The sequence below is a fragment of the Aethalodelphis obliquidens genome, unplaced genomic scaffold, assembly GCF_003676395.1.
Source record: "Aethalodelphis obliquidens isolate GAN/ISIS:26980383/991018 unplaced genomic scaffold, ASM367639v1 scaffold16, whole genome shotgun sequence".
NCBI lineage: Eukaryota > Metazoa > Chordata > Mammalia > Artiodactyla > Delphinidae > Aethalodelphis > Aethalodelphis obliquidens.
This window is the reverse complement of record NW_020837960.1, coordinates 16655524-16677490: the sequence shown is the minus strand read 5'-3', so window position 1 is coordinate 16677490 and position 21967 is coordinate 16655524. Positions and strand designations below refer to the sequence as shown.

The following is a 21967-nucleotide window of genomic DNA, read 5'->3' as shown; positions in this document are numbered from 1 at the left end:
GAGGTGTAAAATAGCAGAAGCAGCTCAGATGGGAAAAGGCAGCAAAAGGTAAAATTACAAATGTCAGAGACATTGAGCAGCTGTTAGCCTGATTATGGAGATGAGGAAAGCAAACTGATGAAAATAGAAAAAACTAGAATAGCCTGATAACCTTGTGCTGTGAATTTCAAAGTTTTAAAGCATTTTTAAAACGAGATTTTCGGTGAAGGCCCAATATATTATAAAACAAAATTAAAGAGAGACTAGAAGAGTCTTTACAGCTTCAGGGGGCCTGAGACCTAGCTATAGCTTACTTTCCCCCACCAGCCTTTGAGGTGGTGTCATGAAGATCTAACCAAAAACCATTAATTGATCTGAGCTTAGAAATCTTAAATATTTCATTTTTCTAGGCTACTGTATATTAGAGAAGAATGGTTTTCTGCTAATAGTAGGGAGCTATAATGGAAAAAAGTTACCTTTCATTTAGCAGCTTCCTAAAACATCACAGGCCAAGGCAACCAAGTATTGTTCTGCGCAGTATTCCATTTTGTGGCTATGGTTTATTCAAACACACTATTTTGGGTAGGCATTTAGACCATTTCTTGAATTTTGCAAATATGAATAATGTAGCGGGCAGTAATCCTGTGTGTTTTCATATTACTGGAGATAATATTTCAGGGTAAATTCCTAGAAGCAGATTGCTAGGTCAAAGAGTGAATGCATTATAATTTTTGTTATACACTGCCAAATTCCCTGCCTTAGGGGCTGTGCCATTTGCATTCCCAGCAGCAACATACAAAAGTGACTTTCTTCATGGCCTTGTCCATGTGTTGTCATTTAAAAATTTTTGCCACTCTATGAGAAACTGTATCTCTTTTTTTTTTGCGGTACGTGGGCCTCTCTCACTGTTGTGACCTCTCCCGTTGCGGAGCACAGGCTCTGGATGTGCAGGCTCAGCGGCCATGGCTCACGGGCCCAGCCGCTCCACGGCATGTGGGATCTTCCCGGACCGGGGCACAAACCCGTGTCCCCTGCATCGGCAGGCGGACTCTCAACCACTGCGCCACCAGGGAAGCCCTGTATCTCATTTTTAGTATGTGTTTCACTTGTTGTGAGTGAAGTTGACCTTGATTTCATATGTTGAAGAACCATTTTTACATCTTTGCAAATAGCCTGTTCATCTTTATTGCTCATTTTCCATCAGATTTTTGATCTCTTTTCCTTGGCTTTTAAGAGCTCTTTGTGTATTAAGGACATTAACTCTTTATTTATGATATATATATATATATATAGTCAAATATTTTCCTAATTTGTCCTTTGGCTTTGATATATTTTGCCATGCAGTTTTCTCCTTTTTATGTAATCAGATTTATCAGTCATTCCTTTTGTTGAATCTAGATTTTTTTCCTGAGTTATAGATGGTTTGTTTTTGTTTTTGTTTTTTGCGGTACGCGGGCCTCTCACTGCTGTGGCCTCTTCCGCTTCGGAGCACAGGCTCCGGACGCGCAGGCCCAGCGGCCATGGCTCACGGGCCCAGCTGCTCTGCGGCATGTGGGATCCTCCTGGACCGGGGCATGAACCCGCGTCCCCTGCATTGGCAGGCAAACTCTCAACCACTGCGCCACCAGGGAAGCCCTATAGATGTTTTATTATGTTAAGGAAATACCCGTAAAATCCCATTTTGAGTGTTGACATCAAGAATGCGTGTTGGAATTTTTCAGTGTCTATGGAGAGGATTATATGATTTTCTCCGTAAGTCTATTAATATGACATACATTGATATTCCTAAAATTGAAACATCCTTGCATTCCTTGAGAAATCTCACTTGATTATCATATATTATTTTCTTAATGTAGTATGGGATCCTTTTCACTAATATTTTATTCAGAATTTTTACATCTCTATTCACATAAGAGATACTGGTCTACAGTTTTTTTATGCTATCTTTATTCAGTATTAATATTGTATTTTTATTGCATTTTTAAAGTTTAGATATTAACATTATGCTTCATTCGTTTTCTATGCTCTGGAACAATTTATATAGCCTGAGGTCTATCTGATCTTTGAAGATTTGGTAGTTTCCCTCTTGAAACCTTTTGGGTCTTGATACTTGTGTGATTAGTTCCCTGATAATTTTCTCTATTTTTGCTATTGAAATTGGCTTGTTTAAGCTCTCAATTTCTAGTGAGGTTAGTTTTTTGTAAACTACTGTCCTAGGAAATTATTCATTTCATCTAGGTTTTCAATTTTGCTTGCATTTAAGTATGCAAAGTAATCTCTTTATGATTTTTTTGTTTTAATTTACTGTTTCAAGAGTTATTTTCTTCATTATTTCTTATTTTGTACATTTGTGCTCCTCCTACCACTTCTCTAATTAAGTTAACTAGGACTTTTTTTCAATTTTTTCAAAGAACTAGGATTCTGATTTTTAATTAGATCTGTGGTTTTTCTGTTCTTTACTTCATTACTTTCTACTTTTGTACTTACTGTTTCTTTTTGCTTTCTTTTGGTTTGCTCTGTTCTTTTTTTTTTAATTTATTTATTTTTGGCTGCGTTGGGTCTTCATTGCTGCGCATGGGCTTTCTCTAGTTGCAGTGAGGGGGGCTACTCTTCCTTGTGGTGCGTGGGCTTCTCATTGCAGTGAATTCTCTTGTTGTGGAGCACGGTCTCTAGGCACACGGGCCTCAGTAGTTGTGGCTTGCAGGCTCAGTAGCTGTGGCTCGGGGGCTCTAGGGCTCAGTCTCAGTCGTTGTGGCGCACGGGCTTAGTTGTTCTGTGGCATGTGGGATCTTTCCGGCCCAGGGCTTGAACCCATGTCCCCTGCACTGTGCCACCAGGGAAGTCCCTGCTCTGTTCTTTCTCTAGCTTTTTATTTGTGATCTATTTTCATTCTTTTAAGTTCTATTGTATACATTTTTAAGGCTATGAACTTGCCTTTGAACACTGCTTTAGGTAAATCCCATAGATTCTGATACGTGGTGTTTTCATTATAATTTTCTAGAAATTTTTTTTCTGTTTTGTTTTTTTTTTTTTTAATCCAAGAGTTGTTTAATATAAGGCTCTTAAATTTCCATGTGGTATTTTGATATTTATTAATATCTAATTTTATTGCCTTGTAATAGTTTTATAATATTTCTGCTTTATGTAATTGATGTTTTCTTTGGACCTAATAATATTTTTGTGCTCCATTTGCAAGTTTATTATCTGTTACCAGGTTTAAATTTCGATGTATATTTATAAAATCTGTATCCTCACTTTTTATCTACTTGACTTCTCATACTGACAACAGTGTATGAAAAATCTTCTTTCAGTATATTTTTATTTTTTTCTTGCATCTTTTTATTTTCTCCTTTGTAGTGGTATTTACAGGGTTACTTGGTGAATAGATGTTTTTAACAGTTACATATTCATTATAAATTGTGAGATATAGCTTTACAAAGTAGCCTTCTTTATTCTTTGTAATACTTTGTAGAATGAATTCTACTGGTCTGCTAACAGGATTGTAGTCTCTGCTTTGTTATCATTTACTTGGTGTACCTTTGCTTGTCCTTTTACTTTTAGCCTTTTTAAATGACTGTTTTAGGTGTGTCTCTTGTATACAACATAGAATTGGGTTTTGTTTTAGGAGCCAATTTGAAAATCTTTTTATTGTTACAGGTGAGTTAAGCCTGTTTCATATTGTTTGATATGTTTGGTTTCAATTCTGTCCTGTTATTTTGTGTTATAATTTCTGTGTGTTTTATTTTCTACTTAGTGTTCTTTCTTCTCTCTTTTAAAAATTTCTTTTGGTATTTAGGAATGTTTGTTTTTGTTCTAATGTTACCTTTATACTTATACCTTTTATAATGCCTTTTGTTTTTTTATTGTCTGGTTTGATAGGTTTAAATGGTATTTTTTGACTCCTATCTTTACCCATACAGCAAGTGATGAGCTTATTTCTATTTTCTCTTTTCTCTCACCTCATTCTCCCATTTTTGAATCTAGGTTTGTGTCTTTTGCCCATTTTGGGAAGTTTTCCATCATTATTTCTTCAGATATTTTTTTCAGCTTCACCTCTCTTTCTGGGACTCTACTGACATAAATGTTATTATATCTTTTGTTATCATCCTACAATTCCCTAAAGCTCTGTTCATTCTTTGCAGTCTTTTTTTTTCTCACCCAATTGGATGATTTGTATTGATCTGTCTTTGAGTTAGTTGATTTTGTTTTTTCTTTCCCTTCTACTATTGAGTCCTTCCAGTGAGTTTTAAATTTTGGTTACTGAGTTTATTAGTTTTAAAATAAATCTTCTTTATTTTTCCTATTTCTTTGCTGAGACTTACTATATTTCATTTGTTTCAAATGTGTTCATAATTGTGTGCTGAAGTATTTTAATGACAGTTACTTTAAAATCCTGTCAGATAATTCCAATATCTGCGTCATCTCAGTGTTGGCATCTGTTGACTTTCTTTTCGTTTCTCAGTTGAGGTGATCCTGGTTCTTGATATTATGAGTTATTTTCAGCTGTAGCCTGCATTTTGAGTGTTATGTTATGAGACTCTGATTTCTGTTTAAATCTTGCTACCTGTTACTGCCAGACTTGGTAGTAGACAAGCTTCACTCACACACACAGCATCTGTAGACACCTTCCAGCAAGGAGGCTTTCCTTGTGGGGGTAGGATGGTACATGGATGGAGTTCTCAGGCATACCTTCTGTCCTCCCATTTGTCAAGTGCAATATTTCAATTTTTCTGGAACATATAACATTTAAATTATTCTTCCACTCTTATCCTCACATTTGTGTTAGTTTTTGATCTACAGTGAAATATTTCTTCGGTTATCTCTTAGTTGAATGAAGCTCATCCTCTGGTAAAGGTGTCAGCAGATTTTTCTGTAGAAGACAGATAGTAGATCTTGTAGGCTTTTTGAGCCACATGGTCTCTGCCCCACTAAAGTGGAGTCGTTTTACTAGGATATGTTACCTTTAAGCTCTTCACTGCTCTTCTCTGAAGTCTCACATAGCCTTAGGGCAGGAGGTCCAGACAAAAGGTAGAATTTAGTTTTTTCTCTTCTTACAGGTAATTTGAAATTTGTAGCATTCTCAGACTCCTAGTAATGTTGAAGGTGCAGGCTATGTGTGGTTTTATTTGCTCTTGTTAATCCATATACTTTTCTGAAGGTTACATGGAGAGATTTGAATTCAGGTGGCTGCTGTTATTTTAGAGCAACAAATGTCTTTAATTTGAATATTCTAATAGGAAACATCTCTGGATTTCACATGAGATCAGGCCTGTGCTTACATTCCTCTGTGAAGACACCAAGGAAAACTACATATAAGCTCTTTGACTTTGAATGAGTCAACAAACCTGAGCCTGATTTTTGTTTTTTTATTATTTGCAGAATTAGATGGGTGTAAGGCAAGGTTGATACTGTATGCTCTTCAATTGGGACATTTTTCAAGAGATTTACAAATAATTATTTTTTTCCCCAAAGTTAAAATGCCAAGTCATTTCTTTTATGTTTACTTTAATAGTCTGAAAAATTACGTTGCTAAACATGTTTAAAAACTACTAATATGGATAAATGATCTCTTTGGGCTCTTCTAAACTGGAAGCAGTGTGATATATTGGTCTCATTCTATGTATAAAGTGTTTCCTTGTGATTATTGGGTATTTAGTTTGTGGGGGCAGGGAGAATTACTTTTCTGCCTATTTTTAAATTTATCTACCTAATAGATAGATATGGAAGTTGGGGTAGAAGTTGTCCCAGACTTCTTTGTCTCACTTTTGTGAAGAGTGGCCTGAGGTAGCCATTGAGAGAGTTTTATCTACTACGTAGTAGATGTATCAGCTTAGCAGATATTTTTGCTACCAAGCTAAAAAAATTCAGTTACTTTTTATGTCACCATTCCATAAGTGTATTATGTATCTCAAACATTCAAACAAATACATTAAATGGTAATTCTTTTTTATTTCCTGAAGATTCTTGTGGATACTGTTTGGGCACTGTCATACCTGACAGATGGAGGTAATGAGCAGATACAGATGGTTATTGATTCAGGGGTTGTGCCATTTCTTGTGCCCCTTCTGAGCCACCAGGAAGTGAAAGTTCAAGTAAGTACTTAAACATTTTTTCTTACTTGTGTAAAGTTTGTATTTGCTATAATCAGTTAACTTGTACAACCAGGCTTCAGTTCTGTCTATATGCACATTTCTTCAGTATTTCTTGTGCTATTTTACTGAATCTGCTTTTGTTGATTTCTAAATCTTCATCTCAACCGGATTCTTTGCTGAGTTGCAGACTCATGTAGCCAATTGTCCTTGCATCCTTAGACATATCCTCTAAGAACTCCATTGTCATTTCAACCAGACAGAAGTGAACATACCATCTTCTCCCACAAACCTGTTCCTCTTTCTATATCCCCTTTCAGTGGACAGCATAGTCCAAGCTAGAAACCTTGATATTCCTCCTCTTGTCTCCCCTCCATTACAAAACCCTGTCAATCCTTATTATATAGCTTTCAAATCTGTTTTCTCCTTGTATCTAGAGCCACTGATTTAATTCAAGATTTATTTTCTTTCCTCTGGATAATTGCAAAAGCTTCCAAACTGCATTTTCTCCTCTCCCTCTCGTTTCTCCTCACTCTAATTAGGGGTACATGGCTGATAGATCTATTCATCCCACTTCTGCCAAAGTGACTTTCTAGATACAAATGTGTGCCCGTTAGAGGCCTTTATTAAAATCTGTGGTACCAATTTACTAATAGGTAACAATAGCTGTTAAAGAAGGACCTTTATAATTTTTATTTTAATATTTTTCCAACTATTTTCCACACAATTTTTCTATATAGTTCCAGTTTTCATAAAACTATTGTTTAAAGTTCAAAACTACTTTCCAGTTCAGTGAAATGATTTGTGTAAGAATGCAGTAAATTTTAATCATTCACCCTTCGCATTTTTACATTTTCTCAGGATTATAAAAATCATATTATCAGTTTCATCATAAACAAATTTATAGAAAACATTTTATCCCCACCCCAGACAGCAGCACTCAGAGCGGTTGGCAACATAGTGACAGGTACCGACGAGCAGACCCAGGTTGTTCTCAACTGTGATGTCCTGTCACACTTCCCAAATCTCTTATCACACCCAAAAGAGAAGATAAATAAGGTAAGGCGTATAACAGCCTTGTAAGTGCATTTCTTTCTTTTTGTATATCTCAATTTTGACTGCCTTCTTGTTTCTGTTTCTATTCCTGTTTGCTTGTGATTCTCTTCAAAACCACTCTAGTTAAAGATGAGAATTATTTCAAATCACCTCTGCAGTTATTTTGTTTCAGTTGTTAATTGCTTGCTATTAAGTGCTGTCATGATCATCACAGAATAAAATTATTTGTATATTAACCAATGTTTTTATTTCAATAGATTGAGCAGTAGCAAATTAGTAGCCACTAGGTGAGAGTACATATGAAATTTTCCATTGGGTGGCCGGTATTTTTTTTTTTTTTTTTTTTTTTTGCTGGTGTGTTTTATAAACAAATAGATCATAGTTTAATCTCCCTATGAAATGAGATTGAACGAAAAACTGCAGTGCCTAAATTAAAGGATCATTAAAATTGGTTTTTTTTTAAAAAAGATTTTAAGCTTAAGATACAATCTTACTGATAAATATGTGCTTAAGTACTTCAGTCTTCATGTCTGGCTTATTTCATATTGCATGTTTTCAAGGTTCATCCATGTTGGAGCATGTATCAAAACTTCATTCCTTTTTATGGCTGAATAAATATTCCATTGTGCCTATATACCATATTTTGTTTATTCGTCCATTTGTTGATGGATACTTGGATTGTTTCTACCTTTTGGCTACTATGAATAGTAATGCTGCTAGGAACATTGGTTTGAGTCCCTGCTTTTAGTTCCTTTGGGTATATATCTATGAGTAGAATTGTCAAGTCATAGGGTAATTGCATGTTCAAGTTTTTGAGGAACCACCACGCTCTTTTCCATAGGAGCTGCACCATTTTACATTCGTACAAAAAATGTTATAAGAGATCCAGTTCCTTTTTTTAATTATTATTATAGCCACCCAGTACTGTGAAGTGGGGTCTCGTGATTTTGATTTGCATTTAATTTAATACAGTTTTATCTGCCTGAAATGCCACTATCCCTCAAACTAACAAAACTGATTTCTTCTTTGTCATAATTATATTTATATAGTTGCATGACTATAATTTGACAGTTGGATTCTTTTTTAATATTTATTTATTTATTTATTTATTCATTCATTCATTCATTTTGTCTGCTCCGGGTCCCAATTGTGGTATGTGGAATCTGAGTTTCCTGACCAGGGATTGAACCCAGGCCATGGCAGTGAAAGCACTGAATCCTAATCACTAGGCCACCAGGGTACTCTCCTACAATCTTTTCATTGTAGAGGAGGAAGAAGATACACATTTGACACTAAACTTATAATAAACCTATTTGTTCGTGACATAAATCATTTAAGGTTACAATAAAATGTGTTATATAGACCATCCTAGACTAGTTAGAAGCTTAAGTTGTAAATATATCTTGCAAGTAAAATTTTTTTAAATTATTTTCTTTATATTTTTGGCTGCACTGGATGTTAGTTGTGGCACGTGAGATCTTTGTTGAGGCATGCGGGATCTTCCGTTGGGGCGCTCTGGCTTCTCTCTAGTTGTGGCGTGCGGGTTTTCTCTGTCTAGTTGTGGCGTGCGGACTCCAGAGCATGTGGGCTCTATAGTTTTGTGGCACGCGTGCTCTCTTGTTGAGGCGCGCAAGCTCAGTAGTTGTGGTGTGTGGGCTTAGGTACTGCCCATGGCATTTGGGATCTTCCCAGACCAGGGATCGGACCCCCGTCCCCTGCATTGGAAGGCAGATTCTTTACCACTGGACCACCAGGGAAGTCCCTGCAAGTAAATATTTTTACAATAAAATAATTCACCTTTCTTAGAAGTAGTTTTAACACAAAGTATTAGGAAAGTCCGTCTTCTATTTATTTCTATCATCTGTCTTTTAGAGGGAGCTCATGCACAAAAAATACAAGATCCATGAGTAAAGTCTTTTGTCTGTTTTTTTTCACTGCCGTATCACCATTGTCTAAAATAGTGCCTCCGGTATAGTCCTAGGTATCTATATTATTGAAGGTTATGCTAGGTTAATGGGTCCAGATATTATGGATAGAAGTTTCCTTATATGTTTAAAAATGGGAGATTCTATATAACCTAATCACTCTTAGATGCGTTTCCCTTAATGCAGCTGAGGTGACTTGTTACTGTATATATAAACTACATTAAAATAAAAATATAAACACATTAAAGGTACAGTTTTTCAAATAAAGTTGCCCTTTATTTTGTTCAATTATAGGAAGCAGTGTGGTTCCTTTCCAACATTACAGCAGGCAACCAGCAACAAGTTCAAGCTGTAATAGATGCTGGATTGATCCCTATGATTATTCATCAACTTGCCAAGGTCAGTCATTGTTATGAGTTCATCGTGTCTGTTAATATATTATAACCAAGACTGTTTGACCAAAAAATTCATTTTAACATTTCTTTTCTAACCTTCAGGGGGACTTTGGAACACAAAAAGAAGCTGCTTGGGCAATTAGCAACTTAACGATAAGTGGCAGAAAAGATCAAGTGAGTTTGGAAAAAAACTGTTAATAGTTGTTAATACTGGAAAGCATACTACTCTCTTAGGTTTAGGAGTTGTTGATTGTTTATTAGCCCCGTACTGTGTTCTTTTGGGGGAAAAGATAATTATATAAATAAGAGTATCTCTTCTCTTCTGTTGTCTAGGTTGAGTACCTTGTACAGCAGAATGTAATACCACCATTCTGTAATTTACTGTCAGTAAAAGATTCTCAAGTTGTTCAGGTGGTTCTAGATGGTCTGAAAAACATTCTGATAATGGCTGGTGATGAAGCAAGCACAATAGCTGAAATAATAGAAGAATGCGGAGGTAAGAGGGTTGATTAAAGAAAAATAGTTGAGCACTGGAACTCTGAAACATTAGTTCCTTTACAGACAGCTAATTAGAAAGAAAACTTAGGATATATTGCTATTAATATTAACATCATCCGAGGATGTTGCTATTCTTTGTTTGCTATATTAGTAGTCCAAGAAGATTTTCCAGAAAACAGCCGGTTGTGAAAGTCACGCCATAACATTCCTAGAGATTGACAATGCTTTTCAGGAAACACAAATACTCCTCCTGAAGTCATATTGCATAAGAGCAAATTAAAAGCTCTGAAAACCGCTATAATAGAGAAACTTACAGGCTTTGTTTAATTCGGCATTTCTCAAACTCCTTGACAGTAAAACACTTGTTTTCATGTTATACCTATTATCATGTGATTCTGTGGACCTCACTTTGTGAAATACTGTTCCATATATTGGAATAGGTTATGGAAAAGGTCAGTGATTTCACAGTCATCTAGATATTTTGTTTCAGTCTTATGATTGCTAGAACTCCATGCTAGGGTTATTACTACAGAAATTACTTTGAAATTTTAATAAGAAAGAACTGTGATTTGAAATACTATATAATTATTTTCTCTGGTAATGACATATGAAGCATATATTTTAAAATTCTGTTTTTAAAGGTGCCTGTTCAATGTGTACTAAATTGCTCAAACCTTAAATTAACTTATCTTAATGTCATGTTTTATTTTATACATTTCGTTGACTAATTTGTTCGATTATACTACCGAGTTTATTTTTTTAAGAGAAAACAAATGTGATAGCATCATAGAATGTTCAGACTGGAAGTATTTTCTTAATAACAAGAAGAAAATATTCTGGAGATGTTAAGGAGTTTTGTCCGTGGTCAGGGAAGTAGTTAGTGATAGGAGCATAATTAAAAGCCAGATTTTCTTACTGTACTACTGTTAATTCACTGTTTATTTTGTTTTAAGATGTTTTACTTTTTAAATAATTTGAAATGAACATTGTAGTCTGGTTCAGAACAACTTAACCCAGAGAGTTTGAGCTTGTTACTCCAGCTTTTTATCAAGATAGTTGCTTCTGTCTATGAGATAAATACTTATAATTAGGATACGTATTTACTTAGCATTTTATGATTTTATAAGGTACTCCACATCCATTATCTTTGACACCTATTTTCCCATTTTTCTGGTTTGAATATTACTATATAAAAACTGAAACTATTTCAAAATAACTTAGCTAAAAAGACATTTCAAGGAAGAATATTTATTACTAAGGATTTAATAGACTTATGTACATGATACATGGAGTAAATATATTGGGAATATAAATAAAGGCATTCTATAGTTACTTTTCTGAAAAAATATTTCCCAGATTCACTGTAGCTATAGGACGTAAGCACCCTGTTCATTCTTTTTTTTTTTTTTAAGAAATTATTTCAGGGACTTCCCTGGTGGTCCAGTGGTTAAGACACTGTGCTTCCACTGCAAGGGTCATGGGTTTGATCCCTGGTTGGGGAAGTTCCACATGCCCCATGATGCAGCCAAAAAAAAAAAAAATTACTTCAAAATTTAAAGCTTTATCTTATATTTATATCAATCATTAAGTAACATTTGGAAAACAAAGAGAAGGATAAAAATTACTGTATGCAACAGTATGTTTATATTAAAGGAGTCCTGGGGCAGGGTGGTGGCAGAGATCTTGATTCTAGTTCTGTCACTAACTTGCCATGTAACCTGAAATAAATCCCTTTACATCTCTGTGCCACAGCTTCCTCATCTGTCAAATGGGGTATTTAGGTGTTTTTTAAGCTGCCTGCCTCAGGGACCAGGATACCTCTAGGGCTTCGAAAGAGGAAGAAATTAGTGGGATGCTGGCCCTCTAACCAGAGCAGCTCAGGGTTTTATCTGTATTTTAGATGAACTGTCATCTTTGGAGGGTGGTGGGAGGGTGTTCTGAGTTCTTTAGGATTTTCCATGATTACAATGAGCACAGTTCTTATTAGTATGTACCTAATTATTTTGACTTTTATTTTTATCAGGTTTGGAGAAAATTGAAGTTTTACAGCAGCATGAAAATGAAGACATATATAAATTAGCATTTGAAATCATAGATCAGTATTTCTCTGGTGATGATGTAAGTATGTATTAAAGTATGATATGTCTACGTGTACATTAAAATCTATACATAAAGTAAGTTTTCTAAGAGTTTTCCATGACTAAATTTATACTGTATTTCTGTCACCTTGTTGCTTTTGTGGTTTGTTAAATGGGAAGAAATGGTAATTATAGAAATGATGTATGTTCAGATAGGTAGAATAAATCTACAGATACAGGAACTAAAGCATGGGGCAATTTTTAAATGTGTGTTCAATTTTTAATTGTTAGATTTCTTAATAACATTGTTGATTTACTTAAAATATTTTTTAGGTGACAAAAACATTCATATGGAATTCTCTCCTAAGAAGTAAATCAATTCCGCTTACACTGTAATGTGTAGTATCTTAACATAATAAAGATTTTTTTTCTTGTTTATTATAGATTGATGAAGATCCTAGCCTCATTCCTGAAGCAACACAAGGAGGTACTTACAACTTTGACCCAACAGCCAACCTTCAAACAAAAGAATTTAATTTTTAAGTTCAATTGAGTGCAGCATCTTTCCCACATTCAATATGAAGCACCACCAGATGGCTACCAAATGACAAGAACAACAAGTACAAAAGGCTCCAAAACATACATGCCTCTTTGTTTTGATGCTTCTAAAGCAAGCCATGTCTCAGTCACTTTGCAGTTGCCAAAAGTCACTATCCACATGGACTGTAAATGCATATGCATGATTTCCTAAACTGTTTTAGAATTCTCCTTAACAATCTCAACTACCCTATTTTTCCCTGTTCCCTGGTGCCACACGCTGACAACCGCAGTCTCCAGTTTAGAATATTCTGTAGTGGTGGCATGTCAGCTGCCCACTTGATATTCCTTTGGAAAATGGTGCGCTATGGATCAAGACACTTTGGTATGACACATACACATGTTGGAAGACTTTAAAGAGGTGCAGTCTGATCTGAGCCTCCATCATTGTCCTCCACAAACATATTTTCATACTCTTTATGTGGAAGAATAGATTTTAAAGTACAAGCCAAATGATTTTCATTGGTGGAACTGACACAAACAAAAAGTAACTTAAAAAAAAGAAACTTGGTTATTGATTAAACAGATAAGTTTTAAAAAACTGTACTTCATCTACCAGTAATTGATGTGTTTATTATCTGCCTCAGAAGCCAGGGTTGGAGGAAGAACTTTAGCTATGGATGGTAATGCTTTCGCCATTATACCTAATTTTTGAGAACAGCAAGCCCTATTTGACCACTCACTTCAGCCTGTGTGTTCCTGCTGTTTTGAAGTAATCAAATGCTGTGCATGGTATTTTACCTGAGCTGCAACCTGTTACAGACTTGAACTTCTGTTTAAGTTGAAAGCAAGAGTCCCTGACTATAAAGAAAAAAATAAATAAAAACAAAAACACAAAATTCTAAAGTACCCATTGGTGATATTAAAAAAGAAAATCTTGCTTTCAGCTTTCAGGAGTTAATATTTTTCGTTTTAAATTGATAATTGGGTATGGTTGATTTATATTGGGTTTAAACTGTGGAGCTTTCATGTTTACTGTAATTTAGTCTTAAAATATTTTTTCTTAGTAACCAGTGCTTTTGATAATGTGGTTGGCAACAAAACAACAACTATTTAGAAGTATCATAAAACTTCATTCGTTGATTATTGGAAAGTTCATTCAGATCCTACTCTAAAAGCATATTCACATATAAAAAGATTCAGACAAGGATCTGCATAGAGGAATAATCTGCAGTTATTTAACATAAACCTGATTTGCAGTGATCTTTAAGTAATTCTGCAAAATCTGGTATTACTGTGTAAAGTCATTGCTTTTGGTAAATTGTCTGACCCAGCTATTCATGAAAGAATTTGAAATTTTTTAAACTGAATAATTTGTGCTGTCACAGGAATGGTTTTATTGCTATTGTTTACTGGGTATAATTTCCCAATGAATTGATGTGAAGGGATAGAAAATCTAAACTAATTTAGTTATCCGATGGGGGGGGTGTGTATTTACTGTGATGAAGATGAGACAGATGCCATCAGAGCTTTGTGAATCAGCGGGGGTGTTTTCACTGATAAACAACACATAGCAGGTGTGCATTCATTACAAATATATGTATCTGCCAAGGTGGAGCCACTTTAAAGAGTGAGTTTTGTCTTGTATCTAAAGTGGATACAAGAGTATGTTTAAACTGCAAGATTTTTACTTGCTAGAGAATCTGTTTTAATATAGTGGTTTGGCCTCTGATTATTTATAGGTTTTATAAATTTTAGAATCAATTTCTCTTTAAGGTGGCTCCGATTTTTCAACTCTTGTGCACATAAAATTGAGTTGAAGTTCATTGTGCCTTTTTTTCTTTATCCAAATTTTGAGTTAAAGCTTCATATGGTAACTGCATCCTGTTCAGTAGTCTAAATTTTTGAAACTGTGTGGTGTTCACTAAAAGTAGGAATAACAAAGTCAAAGCTAATTAAGGTCACAAACTTCGGTGAAACCCTTGAAGTCCAAATCTTCTCAATATTGTGAATTGTACCCCTTCCAGTTTACTTTCTTCTGGACTCTCCATACTTACTGACAGTTACCTTTTAAATTTTGCACACATTAAGATTAAATTGGGCCTCTACTGTGCCGATTCCTATTTCCTCTTGTGTTTTAAGTGCAAACTAACATAAGTGAACATTAGCATCAAGTAGTGCAGACTTACGTATGCATTGGCTTGATCCAATTTGTTGTGACCTTATCAGTTTGGAAATGGAAATGCAAAATTTCGTAGGTAAAGGAAACTAAGTATATTGCTGCACTTTTAAGTTTTCAAAACAGTGTTGAAAAATTGCATTGTTTTTATTTTTTTTTAACTCGGTTAAAAAAGACTAAAACATTCTTTCAAAAGAGGCATCTAAATGTGTTCCTAATTTTGTATATGGGCTTAGGTTTTGTAACCAATAAAAAAGCTGCTATCAAATATGGTAAAACATTGAAGAACTTATCTTTGAAAGTATCTTAATTTCCTTCTGCCTTCATTCATCACATGGTGTTCTCTCTATGTATCTCAGGTTTAAATACCACAACTCATAGAAAGGCCATTTGAGATGATAGTGTAATTATGACTTTCATAAAACAAAAATTCAAGCTTTATTTAAGGCCTGTCTAATCCTTGAAAACAAGAACTTTGGAAGATAGTTATTGAAGTAAGGTTGAGGCTCTAAATGAAATCTTGGATTAACTGAAAGAACAAAGGAGCAGCCAAACTTTTTAGTATACAGGTATTTTTACTTTCATATAATGATACTTCAAAGTATTTTTGAAAGAACTCAGTATATAAGTAAATAAGTTACAATACTCCTATTTAATCTTGCCATAATTTACTTCAGAAGCGTTGTCCTTCTGAGGAGATTAATTAATTATTGCAAGTAAAAATTTGTGAATGTCAGTCGTCTTACAGTGATGGTTATGAATTTTCTTAACCCTAGTTGAACTGGGGGTTTTAATTAAATCTGTTTGGAGAAAGGGAGTATAATTTCTGTACATTAAGCTGTAAGTCTTAAGGCATATAGGCCAAGGAGTTCTCTCTTTTACCCATCAGTCATTTGTCTAAAGTGTAAAAGGAACTCTTCATATAAATGTTGTACTTAGTTAAATAACTGAAAAACAGTGGTAGAATGCTTCTCAAAAGCACAGTATATAGATGAGGTTCTATCTGTACATACCTATATACAGTTGACCCTGGAACAACATGGGTTTGAACTGCATGGGTCCACATATGTGTGGATTTTTTTCAATAGTAAATACTGTAGTCCTACACGATCGGCAGTTGGTTGAATCCTCGGATGTGGAACCACTTACACAAAGGAACTGCTGTATGGAGAAACTGCGTATATGGAGCACTGACTATAACTTACAGGCGGGATTTTCGAATATGTAGAGGGTCAGCACCTCTAACCCCTGCGATGTTCAAAGGTCAACTGTATAGGTGGGCTCAGTACTCTATAAAGAGAAAGTGTTTAGGAAAAGGGATGTGGGAATGCAGCCTGTTCACATCCTTAGCCTCTTCATTTGCCCATGAAATTCCTCAACTAACTTTAACGTAAGTTGGGGTTTTTCAAACCCTTCAATATTGACATTTTAGGGAATTCCCTGGAAGTCCAGTGGTTAGGACTCCGCATTTTCACTGCTGTGGGCCCAGGTTTGATCCCTGGTCAGTGAACTGAGATACCGCAGTTGCACAGTGCAGCCAAAAAAAAAAATTGACATTTTAGGCTGGATAATTCTTTGTTGTGGGAGGCTGTCCTGTGTATTGTAGGGTGTTTAGTGGCATCCTTAGGCTCTGCCCACTAGCTGTGGGTAGTACGTCTCCACTCTCCAAGGCAGGACAACCAAAAATGTCTCAAGACACTGCCAGATGTTTCCTGGGGGCCAGAACTGCCCCAAGGTGTGAACCGTTGGCCTAAATCAATTCAGGTAGAAAACTTCTCCAAAGGAGAGAGCCTAAATCATGCCTTTTTGTTCTATGAATAGTGCCAGGCTTTTTTTCAGATACATAAGATTAAAAAATGAGACAAAAATGTGCCTTTTCTTCATTCTCAGTTTTAGGAGAAAGCAGAGCTATACCTAACCACATTTCCCAAATCCCCTGTGGGCAGTGCTGAGCCCATCTTTTGCAAAGGACTTGGATGGGAATGGGAATGTGGACAAGTTACCCTCTTAAATGTATCCTGTGGCTAAAAGAAGTGTGAAACAACCAAATGTGTTGATTGCCCTTTGTCTTCTCAGCACTGCCCTGTAGCAGTGTTTTTCAAACATTTTTAGTTGAAGATCTTGAAGTTCTCTGAGAAAGCTGGGGTTGGAGCAGAAAAATCACAGCATAGTTTGAAAAACACCTCTTTGAAGCATTATGAGAGAATGGCCTCATCAGGAGACTTACAAGTTTATAAAAAATGATTAAAAGCAGGGGATCAATGGCTGAGCAGAGCTATAAAGGATGTGTTCCCTGCAGGGAATTTCTTCTACAACATCCCTCTTCCCAACTCTGAAGAACTGCCTGCCATCCACCTTCTTGAGTAATTCCCTTTTTTAAAACTGTGGTCCCCGGAAGAAAAATGGGACCTTGTGCCAAGTAATGTGTGAAGCCGCAAGAGAAACCGGCCATCTTCACAGGACAGCCATTTTACTTGATGGTAAAGAAGACAGTTTTATGATACTGTAAGCCTAAGTGTTAGAGAGTAAAGGACACATTTTGCATAATGTCTTAAAGATAAAATCAGATTTTTTTTGAGGCAGGCCATTTTTATGGACACATTCCTACAGGACTAGGAGTCAGAAGAGTTTGAGAAGTAAATGGTGAGGCACTCACTCCAAGTGGGCCAGTTCTACTTGTGGAATAGCTTCAGTTGTGACCAGGTCTTTTCTTAATATTGAATAGAAGTCACCACTCTTTTTTTTTTTTTTTTTTTTGCGGTACGCAGGCCTCTCACTGCTGTGGCCTCTCCCGTTGCGGAGCACAGGCTCCGGACGCACAGGCTCGGCGGCCATGGCTCATGGGCCCAACCGCTCCGCAGCATGTGGGATCTTCCCGGACCAGGGCACGAACCCGTGTCCCCTGCATCGGCAGGTGGACTCTCAACCACTGCGCCACTAGGGAAGCCCAACCACTCTTAAATGACCATCATTATAAATGAACTGTTCTCGATTCTGAGTAGACTTCTAGTTATTCCCAAATAGCAGAAGACACAGATCTGTTTTTATCAGCTTCCTTCCTCAACCTGAACACTCCATGCATTTTAGCCAACCTGCTTATAAAGTCCTTCCTGGACCTGGTTCCTGTCGGCTTCGCGACTTCCAAGGACCCCACGAATAGAGTGTGGTGTGGCTAGTTTCTGGGTACAATGGAACGGGAACATTCCATTATCTGGCCATTTAATATTGTTAATGTGGAGGAGATTGTTTCAATTATTTTACAAGCTTCATCACAATTAGATTTGTGATCAAGTAACAGCCTCAGTTCCCTTTGTCTTCAGCTCTCTTCTTCCCAGTAGTTAGGCATTTACATTTTTCAAACCTAAATAGAAGAATTTATACATTTCATTTTATTGATTTCAGCCCAGTTTTTTTCATAATAAGAAAAGATTCCATATCTATATGTATCCTTTCCATGTCTTCAGTCTTTTATAAGTAAGAATTTTGACTAAGCCTTTAGGAACATTCAAATATTTCTTGAGCATCCTATCTCCAGCCAGGTACTGTGCTAGGGCGCAGGGTCCGCACACATGAATAATAGTAAAAAAGTTATGACAAATGTTAGAAAAAAGAGATACACAATGATCCATAATAGAGGGAATCAGCCTCGTTAGGAAGGTGATAATCAGGCTGGCAGTGAGTTCTTACTACGTGCCAGCCACTGGCTTGAGTGCTTGAGAAGTACCAACTCGGCCCTCAACAACTCTGTGATGAAGGTTCTATTATCAGGCAGAGGAAAGTTAAGTTTCCCAAAAATTACATAGCTTATAGTGGTGAAGGAAAAGCAGAGTTAATAGAGCAGATTCACTGGAAACTCTTCTGGCAGAAGAAACAGTACATACAAAGTAGGAAGCAGCATGGGAGTCCAGGGAGGGAAAGAAAGTACAGCTGGAGCCAAGATGATAGTGGGGAGGAGGACTACCGGGGCAGGGGAGGGGCTGAAGAGAGAGGCAGGTGCTAGACCACACGCCTGTAAGTCATGGAAAGAAACTTTGGTGTTCTAAGAGCAATGGTAAATCATTATTAGGCAAGAGTGATGATAGGAGAATTGTGTTCAGTAACAATCATTGGCTGGTAAGGTAAGGACAGGAAATATACTTTGGGTTTAGTGATGTGTCAGGTCGAAGTAGTGTGAAGCCCTGAAGTAAGAGATGGTGAACAGTGGGTGGATCAAGAGATACTTGGCAGCTAAAACAGATAGGAGTAGGTGATTCTTAGATCCGGAGTTTGGGGAGAGGGAAGTATCAAGGATGATTTCTGTGTTTCTGGGTTGCTGTAACTGATGAATGTAAATAGAGTAAGATAAGCAACACTGAGGGGGAGTTCCCTGGTGGTCCAGTGGTTAGGACTTGGTGCTTTCACTGCCATGGCCTGGGTTCAATCCCTGGTCGGGGAACTAAGACACTGCAAGCCTTGAGGTGAAGCCAAAATACAAAAAGAAAAAGGAAAAAGATAAGCAACACTGAGAGAGACTCAGACATAGGGAGTAGAGGGTGATGAATTCAGTTTGGATTGTGTTGAGTGGAGACATCCAAATGACGGTCAAGGAGGGCAACTGGAAATACTGGTCTGGGGCTCAGAGGAGGGGGCCGGGCTAGAGATTTGAATCCCCTATTTTGGTGATTAGTAAAGCAGGAAGTGAGGGTGAGACTGCCTGGGTTCAGCATTTGGAGTGAGAACAGGGCTTAGGACTGAAGTTCCAGCATTCAAGGGGCATGTAGAGGAGGATGAGCTTGCAAAGGAAACAGAAGGTAAGGTTAGGAAGGGGGGAAGAAAAGCTGTGTGTTTTCTCAGAAAACTGAGGGAAAAGAGATTTCAGTGCCCAGTGATGCTGTTGAGAGGTCAAGTAAGGTAAGGACAGGAAATGTCCTTTGGTTAGTGATGCGGAGGTCACTGGTCCCCTTAGTGAGAGCTGTTATCACTGCAGTAATGAGGGTGGAAACTAGAGTAGGCAGGACTGAGGAAAGGGCAGAATATGAAGACAGTGAATCTAATCAGTTTCTTAGGCTTTTATTTTGCTCAGAAGGGGAACAGGGCAGGATAGTCGCTAAAGAGTGGTGTGGGGAAATTGATGGGGGAAATCCAGTTGAGAAAGACATTGAATATACAAGAGAAGAGCAGTCATCAATTTTCCAAGTTACAGGAGAGAATCCAAGGCATAGGTGGCAGGATTGGCCATACTCCTTCTGTCAGCAGTTATTTAATTGAGCAGCTAGTATATGTCAAACTCTGTAATAGGTGCCAGAGATACAGCAGTAACCAAGCCAGACACCTGGCCTTGTGGAGCTTATACTCTAGTGGCAAGAGACTAACAATACATGTATAAATAAATAATTTCATCTAGTGTTAACTGCTATGTAAAAACTGATACGGAGTAACTAAGGGGGAAAGTTTTTGAATTTGTGTTCAATGCCAGAAATCATTTTTTAAATTGTGTGAAATACACATAAAATTTCCCATCTTAAACATTTGCAAGTGTGTACAGTTCAGTAGTGTTAAGTGTATTTATATTGTTGTGCAACCACACTCCAGAACTTTTTCATCTTACAAAACTGAAACTCTATAGCCATTAAACAAGTCACCTTTTCTCCCTCCCCCTAGCCCCTGGCAAATACCATTCTATATTTCTGTCTCTAGGAATATGCCTACTTTAGGTGCTTCATATAAGGGGAATCATGCAATATTTGTCTTTTTGTGACTGGTTTATTTTACATAGCATAATGTCCTCAAGCTTCATCCATGTTGTAGCATATCAGGATTCCCTTTTTATGGCTGAATAATATTCTATTATATGTACAAACCACATTTTAAAACAACAAATGACTTTTTAGCATAAGTACCCTAGTTATATGCTGGTATAAGTATATACTTAAAATTTCGTTTTTTTAAAAAACCTGAAATTCAAATTTATCTGGGCATTCTATATTTTACCTGGCTACCCCAAATTGAAAACACAGGCTTGATCAATAAGGGTTACAATCTTTTTAAACTCTGACTTCTTTGAGCACTTGAGAAAAATGTGTATTCTGTTGTTTTTGGATGGAAAAGGTTAAACATGGTGATCGGAACAAAGGGGCACGTCACTGAAGGAGAGCTATACAGTCGTCCCTCGGTATCCACAGGACATTGGTTCCAGAAGACCCCGTGTGTACCAAAATCCGTGCACGTTCAAGTCCCATTAGTTGTCCCTTCCTATCCACAGATGCGAATCCTGCGAATATAGAGGGCCGACTGTAGTTGTCAATATATATTAAGTATCTACTCACACTGCAGGGTCAAAAAGCAAAGGCCTTGGGGACACCCATTCATGGGCTCTGGCCTCGGCCCAGCCACTGAGCGTCCTTAGACAAATTATTTAATGTCTGAGCCTCTTTTCACATTTGTAAAATAAGAAAACACTGAACTCCTAGGGTTGTTGTGAAGATAAGATACCACAGGTAAAAAAGCATCTAGTACCAACCTGATGTGGCCTATTGCTCCTCTCCCTCATACTCTTGCAGCTTTTTGGATTTTTAAAAAAAATTTTTTTGGCTGCGTTGGATCTTCGTTGCTGTGCGTGGGCTTTCTCTAGTTGCGTCGAGCGGGGGCTACCCTTTGTTGCGGTGTGCAGGCTTCTCATTGCAGTGGCGTCTCTTGTTGCGGAGCACTGGCTCTAGGTGCCCGGGCTTCAATAGTTGTGGCACACGGGCTCAGTAGTTGTGGCTCGTGGGCTCTAGAGCACAGGCTCAGTAGTTGTGGTGCACGGGCTTAGCTGCTCTGTGGCATGTGGGATCTTCCCAGACCAGGGATACAACCCGTGTTCTCTGCATTGGCAGGCGGATTCTTAACCACTGCGCCACCAGGGAAGTCCCTGCTTTTTGGATTTTTAAGATATAGGGTCAGAGTAAGCCACAAGGGCTTTAAAATGCCTAGTGGTGGTTGCTTGCAAGAGCCTAATTAGAACCTTTTGTCCCTAAAATTCTCCCCCCTCTATTGGCAAAATTTCCACCATCTGGATTTCACTTTGTGGTGTAAGGCTTTGAACCTTGTTAAAAATCACACTGCGTCAAATGGTGTGGCCCTATTACCAGCCCTTCGGGCGTGGTCTGGTAATAGGTTTGGTTCCGGCAGTAAAGCGAGGAGGTGAGCACGTTCCTGGCTTAAGAAAACCTCTGGGCTCTGGTAGCCAGCGACTCGGCGGGGCGGCTGGGCG

The 21967-nt window shown here is 37.3% G+C and overlaps 1 protein-coding gene across 6 annotated transcripts in view; it reads left to right on the top strand.

Annotated features, from left to right (window-relative positions):
• KPNA3 (karyopherin subunit alpha 3) overlaps positions 1-15024 on the top strand; it is a 91926-nt gene extending 76902 nt beyond the window's left edge. For all 6 annotated transcript variants that reach the window (XM_027116353.1, XM_027116351.1, XM_027116356.1 and 3 more), the window contains 7 exons: positions 5940-6071; positions 6999-7127; positions 9344-9448; positions 9547-9618; positions 9778-9940; positions 11966-12060; positions 12465-15024. In XM_027116353.1, the coding sequence (XP_026972154.1) occupies positions 5940-6071; positions 6999-7127; positions 9344-9448; positions 9547-9618; positions 9778-9940; positions 11966-12060; positions 12465-12563 (795 nt within the window). In that variant the 3' untranslated portion in view covers positions 12564-15024. The remainder of the gene's footprint in view (positions 1-5939; positions 6072-6998; positions 7128-9343; positions 9449-9546; positions 9619-9777; positions 9941-11965; positions 12061-12464) is intronic.
• Positions 15025-21967: the final 6943 nt, after the last annotated feature.